Source organism: Topomyia yanbarensis, chromosome 2 (genome assembly GCF_030247195.1).
Source record: "Topomyia yanbarensis strain Yona2022 chromosome 2, ASM3024719v1, whole genome shotgun sequence".
In the NCBI taxonomy this organism is placed as follows: Eukaryota; Metazoa; Arthropoda; class Insecta; order Diptera; family Culicidae; genus Topomyia; species Topomyia yanbarensis.
Genome location: NC_080671.1, coordinates 417,905,901 through 417,915,903, shown reverse-complemented (window position 1 = coordinate 417,915,903; position 10,003 = coordinate 417,905,901). Strand labels below are relative to the sequence as shown.

The window sequence follows — 10,003 nt, the reverse complement described above, 5'->3', positions numbered from 1 at the left end:
CACGTACTACCGAATAACACGATAAACGGATAAAACAAGAATAAAAAGAATCGCGAGTGTAAAACACTAAAAATGTCAAAAAAAAACTATCAGCTCTACTGACGACCGGAATATAGCAAACAGTGATGCCAATAATTTTCAGTGGATCATAGTTTGATAATTCGAACAGTATCATAATTCGAAAATCATGGATGACTCATACATATTTTGATATAAAAAGGTTAAATTTTATGCGAAGAACAGGATTTTCCCACAATTTTAATCTTCTCGTGCCGCAACCGCGAATTCAGATGGTTTGGCGCGAATCAGATCACCTTTCCAGCTCATCTTCAGTTCAGAAATATCTTAAAATTTATCTTCTATAGCCCTATAGACCCCCCCCCCCCTTCTCCTTTTTGCGATGTTTCACAACTCCCCACCAAACTAAAAAATGCCGATACCAAGCATTTAACGCATTCTGCCATATATCAAAGAAGATAACGATTATTTTAAATTGCTTCAGCCTGTGGGTGTATTAAGGTGTCCTTTACAAATAGCAGGTCAAATTTCGAAAATCGACCAATGTTTATGGTAGTTATGCCCCGAAAGCAAAACTATGTTCACAACTCCCCACAGTCCCCTACATGTATGTATGTATGTATGTGCATGACCAACAATGGCACATTGGTTACTCGGAAATGACTCAACCGATTTTCTCAATCTCAAATGAAAGGCATAGGTTGCTATTAAATTTACTTGTTGAGAAGTGTGATCATACGGTAAACCCTCATATAAACTGATAACAGCTCCGGCCAAGATTTTTTCCACTGGGTTCCTGCTCCCATGTCGTAGAAGGCGACTGAAAGTAGGAGTCCCTAAGTCAAGGTGTGATTCCGTGCCAAAGACTTGATGGCTGGTGGTTCTAAAATATGCCAGTCGCTCCCGGATAATTTTGGGTTATGCCCTTACTGTATTATGCGAATCTCTGACACAGTGGACCGTTATTTTATTCGCAAATCGTGGGAATCAAATCTAATACGGCTCGTTAAATTCATTTACATTGCAACTTGCTTGATGTCGTCTAGTTGTTGTGCAATATATGTTGGAAATGAAATGTACAGTTTTCTAATCAACTACACACCCCTTACAAAAAATCGGTTAAATTTCGCCTCCCCACCCCTTAACATATACGAGCATCAAAAATGACTTAGTTTTACTTTTGATTTTAATTTTACATGACGTTGAATTTCGTAATTCACGTAATTTTACTTCACATGTAGCCTTTGTTTTGAAAGGCAGTAAATTTGATTTTATGTCATTGCGCATGTAAAGCATATATTTCATGTAAAATTAAACGGAACATGGTAATGTTTCATCATTTCGTGAATTACGGATTGTTAAATTATGTCATGTTTGCAATTACGTCAACGAAAAACTTCACATTTTTTGGTGTGGGGTTAGAATAGCCCAAATCAATCTCCTGCATAAACGTACAGCAACTATGAATCTATCTCGACTTATGCAGGAAGGTAAAGCTTCCATAGCTTCTTCTATTTTGGAAAGTTACTTAACACTGCCCTCATTGCTCACAACAAAATAGGCGTGAATAGCCCACGTGAAATGCCTTGTGCTTACATTCTTGCATAAAAGGCTATTGACGCTTGTCTCATATCGGAGCTCAAAACTCGCAATATCTGTGTTCTCACAGTTACTCTGACTGTCAGTAACGTAGACAAAAATACATATATTGTTCAGCATATCTACCGCATAATGTGTCATCTACTTCTGATGATTTCGAAAGCGTTGTATCATATTGTAACAGAAATGGGACATCAGCTCAGACATCAATCTTACAGGCTCTGAACTGATGGAGTACATTAGTAGTACAAATCTCCATATTCTGAATGTGGGAAACCGACCAACTTTCACAAGGTCTGGGAGGGAGGCGGTGTTAGACATAACGCTTTGCTCTGATAGAATTTTGCATGAGCTGGGAAATTGGCAGGTTCCACATGAAACTGAACCGTCTCTATCCGATCATAAATATATATTTTTCAATCATTTTGATGTCATCTTCTACTAAGTCTACAAACTAGGACCTCTTTTTGGGAAACTTGGCGACTAAATTTCATGGATATTTTCCAACAACTAGTCAACTAGGCGACTTAGATTACGGCTTGGATACGACAAACTCATTCATAGTAGCATCCTACGAAGAAGCTTATCCACTTCGTACTGTTAAATCGACTAGGGGAACCCCTTGGTGGAGGGCTGAGCTTGAAAGAATGAAGAGGGATATTTGAAGAGCTTGGAATCGGCGTCAGCGTGATGATTCCAGGGCTTTCAGGTCAGCGCGTAGTGCATATAAGAAATGTCTTAGATATGCAGAGCGGGCTGACTGGCAAAATCTATGTACTAACGTCTCTAGTCTGAGCGAGACAAGCAGGTTAAATAAAATTCGCTCGAAATCGAAAGATTTTCAGATGGACTCCTTAAAAACCAAAGATAGTGTTCATGTGACGGACGAAAAAGATATTCTTAATTGTCTCTTCGACGCACACTTTCTAAGTTGTATCGATCCGGAGCTGAACAATGTTCACAGATCTCATTCTGATGATTCGGACTCGTGGGCGTTAGCACACACATTGGTTTCCACTGAATCGGTCAAGTGGGCAGTTGACAGCTTTGCTCCATACACATCACCCGGAAAAGATGGAATACTTCCCGTGCTACTGCAAAAGGAATTTGATATTTTTAAACATGTCTTGAAAAAGATTTTGCTTTCCAGTCTTGCTACAAAGTATATCCCGAAAGCATGGCGAGAAATAACTGTTAGATTTATTCCCAAAGGAGGGGGGGGGGCGCTCAAGCTATGAAGGAGCCAAGAGTTTTAGGCCTATCAGCTTAAGTTCTTTTCTTCTGAAAGCTTTGGAACGGATAATAGATCATCACATCAGGAACGTTAGTTTAGTTGAATATCCACTGCACAAAATGCAACATGCATATCAGTGTGGGAAATTCGTGATCACTCTGCTTCACGATGTTGTTTACAACCTTCTCGCTCAAGCAATCTAGCTTGGGTGTATTCCTTGATATTGAGAGTGCTTTTGACAATGTGTCCTTTCAGTCTATTCTGGAAGCGACGCGCGGTCATGGGATATCTGTATGTATCTCGGGTTGGATAAACGCAATGCTTAGTAATTGCATTCTTTGCTCGTCACTGCGACAGGCTGAGATACTGAAGTTGAGCATTTGCCATTGTCCTCAGGGTGACGTTATGTCACCTTTGTTATGGAACTTGGTTGCCGACGGCTTGTTGAAGAAACTCAATGAGCTTGGATTTCCTACCTATATGTTTGCTGTCGATTACCAAGTACTAATTACAAAACTTTGCATCGGAACATTCTTTGACTGTCGAACAGTGGTGTCGACAAGTTAAATTATCAGTTAACCCAAGCAAAACTTCAATGGTTCTTTTCACGAAGAAGCGAATAACAACCGGGGTTCGTCTCTTGCAGTTCTTTGATTTTGAGCTACTGTGTGCAGATCAAGTCAAATACGTTGGTGTTATATTGGATTCCGGCTCTCTGATGGAGGGACGTGCTGGTGCTGGTGTCTACTGTCGTGAAATGAGATTGGAACAGTCTCACTCGCTAGATAGATGCTGTACTGTGTTCCAAGCAGACATCCTCGCGATTATATGCGGAGTACAATCGGCCCTTTATCAGAGCTTGCTCCGCAAAGTTATAAACTTCTGCTCCGACAGTCAATCTGGATAGGCTGCAATCAAGGCTCTTAGCTCAGACAAACCACGATCCGAGCTAGTGATCGCTAGTGCTAGTGAACTCAAATCGAAGAACTAAGCATTATCTACACTATCTACCTTGTCTGGATGTCCGCACATTCCAGTATTACTGGCAATGAATGGGATGATGAATTGGCCAGGGCAGGCTCAGCGATTGACTTCGTTGGTCCTGAGACCGCCCTGCCAATTTTGACAAGTTGGATAAGGGAAAAAACAGGTCCTGGGCGTCCGAGCTTTGCAATTATTGGAGAAAGCTACAAACGTGTCGCCAAACAAAGGCGTTCCTAGAACAACCATGCCGAATGATTTCGAAAAATCTCCCAAATATTTCGAAGCTCCACTGCGGCATGCTGACCAGGGTTTTAGCCGGCCACTGCTCACTTAATTATCACATAGCAAATATTCAGCGTGCTGAGTTTTGTTCATGTGATCTTTGTGAATCCGACTACGGCACCTCATATCATCTGATACGCAACGATTGCGAGTTTCCTTACATAGAGGACACCATGTTTGAACAGCTGAAACTCAGATACATACTAATGTTTCTTATCCAATGTGGTAAAGAGCTTTAGTCTTACTCGCAGGCGATTTGAACTACTTGCGAGTTTATCTTACCTGCTGTTTGTTTTTGTGCTGTGACTACATACGGAGAAAGTGTCATTTGAGCCAATATGTTGGGATTCCTCATTCCTGAGGGGCTAGCTAGCAAGAACATTTGATCCAGAACATCAAAGCAGTAACCAAGAAATTTAAGAACGGAATCAAGTAGGAAACGTGACAATTAGGAATTTATTTCTTTTTGTTTTCTACTGGTGACCATGACAGCCTCTCCTATATCATCGTCTCCTGTGACAACTAGAGACAAAGAGGTTATTACCGTAGACAACAACAACTCACAATTTTTATTACTATCAACAGTTTATTTCTACTATTCGAAGGGTTTAGTAGATAACTATCACCTATAACAACATATCGTGTCCATATGAGAAAGTTTGTTTGTTCCTTCCGTTTTAAAAGAATTTAGTGATCTCTCCTGAATAATCTAATCTGATAGTTCATACGGGACTGATATGCTTTTATAGACACTATAGCTATTTTATAGTGATGTGTTTCACATTTAAGTTCGTTTTGTTTCTATGTCTACAGCCTTGTATGCTTCAATAGCCTACTAAGTACCTAATGACGTTTTGTCAAATGCTATCACTGTTTTTGTCTGAACTTGCTTTGTCATGGAAATAAAGAGCGAACGAAAAAAGTGTCAACGCCGTAGTAACTTTTTAAAGAGAAAAGCAACGGAACGACACCGCATCTAGGTACCATCAGGGATTACCAAAAGGGTTATTTTGTACCTTACTTGCAGTCTAATCAATACTATCACTATTCACTATGTGTGAGCTAAGGCGTGTGTTTTTTTCTGTTTACTAGTTCTATACACCTTCACCATTTTAAATACTGCTACTACTATCCATTACCATCTATCAGCTAATATGTGATCTGAAATTGGTGTTGGTCATTACAGGGTTATCGGGAATGTACATACGTTGAAAATATAAAAAAAATATATATTAACCAGTTTAAAAAAGTGCAGTTTTACGACTATTTTAGTGTTATCCAAGTCCAAGATGTTATCATATTTTCTTTCACCAGCTGTTTCCGAAACAAATCACACTGCAGCTACTAGCTCTAATAATACGTAAATGATTACAATAACGTTCTACAGCAATTATGAGATACTACTCAAGAGGAACTTGGAAATTGCTTGTACATTTTAAACAGCTTGACACTCTAAAAGCCCACTGAATGGAACAATTTTGAACTGTTCAGTTTTGTTAGATCCTTAGAATTATACCGAATTTCATTCTGTTTTGCGTATCTGTTTACGTACTACATACTAACAGAACAGGAGCTCTCTCGATCGTCCGATAGAATTTTAAAGAGCCTCAAACAGCAGTGCGTTTGATCGCGATCGAAATCGGAAGAATAACAGTTTAGGCACGGTCGCCATGTACAACCTAACAGGTTATTGCAAGTGTGCTTCCGCGTGGCCTTGTCTTCTTAGTTCCCCAGCTGGTAGCTTTGGTGTGTGATAAATTAATTATCCGCATCAACTTTCATAATTCATATTGTATGACTCTAAAGCTCACATACAATATTTTTTGTATGCAAATATTCTTTCGAATTTTGTGGCTAGGTACAACGAGTAACACAGCATGCTCTGAGAACTTCTCCCATTTACAGCAGAAATCATGAAATGGCAATTAAAATGGTTTAACTATGAGAAAACTGAACGATATGTGGACGTTTATGGGCGGGAAAGTGAGTTGGGTAAAAGTTGTCTAATGTCTAATTTAATATTACTTCTTTTAAATATAATTATTTTAAGTAACTGTCCATAGCATGGGCATAAGCACTTTCGCTACCATATTTATTTCCACCTACTGAACAGATATCAAATATAATTGAAAAAATGTGCAGAAAAAACTAAAAACTAAGAACATTTTGTTCCCTAACCCTGTCTAAAAACTATTGGATTTCTAAGTATCATCTACCACTAAGCACCTTCTTCGTGTTATTTGACCACCTGGTTCAACCATTCGCACACATTTAACCAAACCTAGGACCCTATCAATAACGATTTTACCACCTCGACCAATCCAGCTAAAGCAAATCTTCTTCCCTCAATACTTGATAAAAGCATAGAACTGACCATAAAATAAAACAGAAGGGGCCAAATCTATCAATATGGCGCAGGCTTCGGGGGGGCTCCCAATCACTTGCAACTCAGTGTCGGTGTGTAAAGAAAGCAAGCCAACCGAAAACCGATACCGAAATGGAACTATTTTATAGTTTCTACTATTAATAGTCATTTCTGGACCTGCTGAAACAATGGAATCTAGAATGGGTGGTCAACCGCGTGTTGGAATCCCACATAAAACACTATTCCGAAGAAACCGTAAAATTATTCGACTCTAGGAGGAAATCAAACACAGGAGAGCTGACCAGCAAGCAATGAATCAATCTACCGATCTGTGACCGAAAAAAAACCAGCAGTGGATCTCCTACGGAAGCGTGACGAGCGGGATTATGCTGTAGGCGGGTGGGGGCTGACCGGCTGGCTGGCTAGGGCATAATTTCACTGTGGCCTGTCCGGCTGTGGCTGTGCCTGTCGTCGGCAGGCATTATTTTTCGACAGATCCGAGTCAGCGTTCTTCAGCTCCATGGCCAGCTTGTAGCCAAGCTCCGGTCGACGATCCCGGCCCTCTGCCATCGCTTTGACCTGGAAAAAAATGTTTGGTGGGTGTTTGGGGAGGAGCAGCGTTGGAAGGAAAGGAAGAAAAAAGAAAAACGAGAAAAAGAGCGTGAGTTAAAATAGTAGCATAAAAGGACATTCAGCTGGTTGGCTGTGCACGAATCTGGCTGGATTCGAAAATTCAATTTGAGTGTGTTACGCGCGAGAGGATCGGGCGTATTCATTCCACCCATCGCATCGCACCGTAGAAAGTGAACCAGTGGGTAGCCGGACCGGATATTTATTAAAATTTGCAATTTAGTTAAGAGTACTTGATGTGGGAACGTTTCTGCAAATTGTGGACTGGAACGAGCGAAGTTGTTTGAACTGTGGCAATTGACATTTACATATATGGTTTCTTCATATGCAGGTTTTAGTTGAAATTAAATTTTTGTTTCATGGAATTGCTCAGAGTCGCTTGAACCGAGCGTTGCATATTCTATGAATAGTTTTGAAAAATAGATTTTAAGCTGAAAAGATCATGACGTGACGTATTTGGAATTTTAGTAATAATTAAAAGCAGGAATTTATACTTTGTTCACACTACAGAGTTAAAATGTGTTATAATAATTGGCAACAAGAAAAACATCACCAAGATAGCGTTAAAACACGTTTTAACTCGTAGTGTGAACGTAGTATTAATGTTAAAATGTGAACAGAAAAAATCAAAGCATTCATAGAGAAATTACTTCATACTGCCCAAAAACATGCGTCTCTAATACTACGTTCACACTAGGAGTTAGAACATGTTTTAAAGCTATCTTGATGACATTTTTCTTGTTGCTAATTATTATAACGTGTTTAAACTCTGTAGTGTGAACATGGCATAAGCCACTATATATATATATATATATATATATATATATATATATATATATATATATATATATATATATATATATATATATATATATATATATATATATATATATATATATATATATATATATATATATATATATATATATATATATATATATATATATATATATATATATATATATATATATATATATATATATATATATATATATATATATATATATATATATATATATATATATATATATATATATATATATATATATATATATATATATATATATATATATATATATATATATATATATATATATATATATATATATATATATATATATATATATATATATATATATATATATATATATATATATATATATATATATATATATATATATATATATATATATATATATATATATATATATATATATATATACAGGGTGTTTGGTTCATGGTTAAGAATCTCTCGGGGAGTGATAGACTGCCATATTTGGAGAAAAAAATTGTTCTACGCATACCATCAAATCTCAACCGTTACAGAGTTATTGAACTTTTTGTGTAAAAAACTTATTTGTCTTAAAATACCTCTAATTTTAAAAGTATACTTTGTATTTTAAATGTTTCAGTTCCATTCGAAAGGTGAGAAAATTTCCTATTGAATGGTGTTCTCATATCTTTTCAGTAATTAGTTTTAATTACCTTTTAGCTGTAAAGTAGCTAAAAGTTAGTGTTTTTGAGGAGGTTTTTGCTAATTTTCTCGAAATAATGAAGTATGATTATAGCAATATCCATTATCTAAAAGTTGGGTTTTAGGACGATTCATAATTTGTTCTTGGACGTCATATTTTTATCTCTTCTCATTTGTTTGTAATTTGATTACAATACTTTTCCTGTAAGCGACTTGCAAGTGCTTAAAAGACTCTAATCTAAAAAATATGCTTTATATCGTTATTTACAAGATTTCATTGGAAAGCTGAGAAAATGTCCTATCAGTGTATGTACAAATATCTTTTAGTTAAGTATTGTAAATTATTTTTACTAACGAAATAACTCAAAATTTGTGTTTTTTGGAGAGTTTTTCAATTATTCTAATTATTAATCAACAAAATTTATCGTTACTATTATTCATTTGATGCCCCTTAATGTTCTCTATAACTTTTTATTAGACACTTTGTCTATATCTCTTTTCATTTTGCTGCTATTTGATAGTTAACACAGCATGAGCTCGCCACATATGTAGTGGGTTCGAAATCGTTATTTTTGCATATGAAACGATGTGATAAAAACTATTTTGCGTCGAAACCAAAAGAGATAATTGAATGGAGTCAAAGAAAGAACTGTAGAACTTGCTGAGATGCATTATTTCCATGATAATAATGGTGATGTTTATTATTTACTATTTTAAGAAAATTAACGAAAATGCTAATAATAGCACTAACTTTAAACTAATTTACTTTTAAAAGTATACTAAATTCACTTAACTGAAAGGTGTTAATACATTTTTCACTGTAAAATTTTCCTGGCTTTCGAATAAAAAGACAAAAAGTACAATAAGTGCCATAATTTTTCAATTAGAGCTGGTACTAGTGAAAATGAGATAAAAATATCCAAGTTGAATAACCCAAAATCATGAAAATAAGAAAAGGTAAGTGTATCATGTCAAAGAACGAATTAAGCAGCTCATCAAGACTAACAATCTGAATTATTAAAATGATGAGATTAACTATTAGGATTTTCAAGAAATGAGCGAAAAATCTTTTAAAATTGTTTAATTTTCAATAAATTACTTTGAAAAGGCTACTTAAACTCATTGGCTGAAACATGTGAGCGCATCACTCAATGTAAAATTTTATCACCTTTCGAATGGAACTAAAGCATTTGAAATACAAAGTATACTTTTCAAGTTAGAGGTATTTTAAGACAAATAAGTTTTTTACACTAAAAGTTCAATAACTATGTAACGATTGAGATTTGATGGTATGTGTAGAACAATTTTTTTCTCCAAATATGGCAGTCTATCACCCCCCGAGAGATTCTTAACCATGAACCAAACACCCTGTATATATATATATATATATATATATATATATATATATATATATATA

At 36.0% G+C, this 10,003-nt stretch overlaps 1 protein-coding gene across 3 annotated transcripts in view; it reads right to left on the bottom strand.

Annotated features, from left to right (window-relative positions):
• Positions 1–4,739: 4,739 nt before the first annotated feature.
• Positions 4,740–10,003, bottom strand: part of LOC131685200 (nicotinamidase) — a 181,188-nt gene continuing 175,924 nt past the window's right edge. For 2 of the 3 annotated variants that reach the window (XM_058968750.1, XM_058968749.1), the window contains exon 9: positions 4,740–7,061. In XM_058968750.1, coding sequence (XP_058824733.1) covers positions 6,918–7,061 — 144 coding nt within the window. In that variant the 3' untranslated portion in view covers positions 4,740–6,917. The remainder of the gene's footprint in view (positions 7,062–10,003) is intronic. The other variant, XM_058968751.1, reaches the window with a different exon arrangement.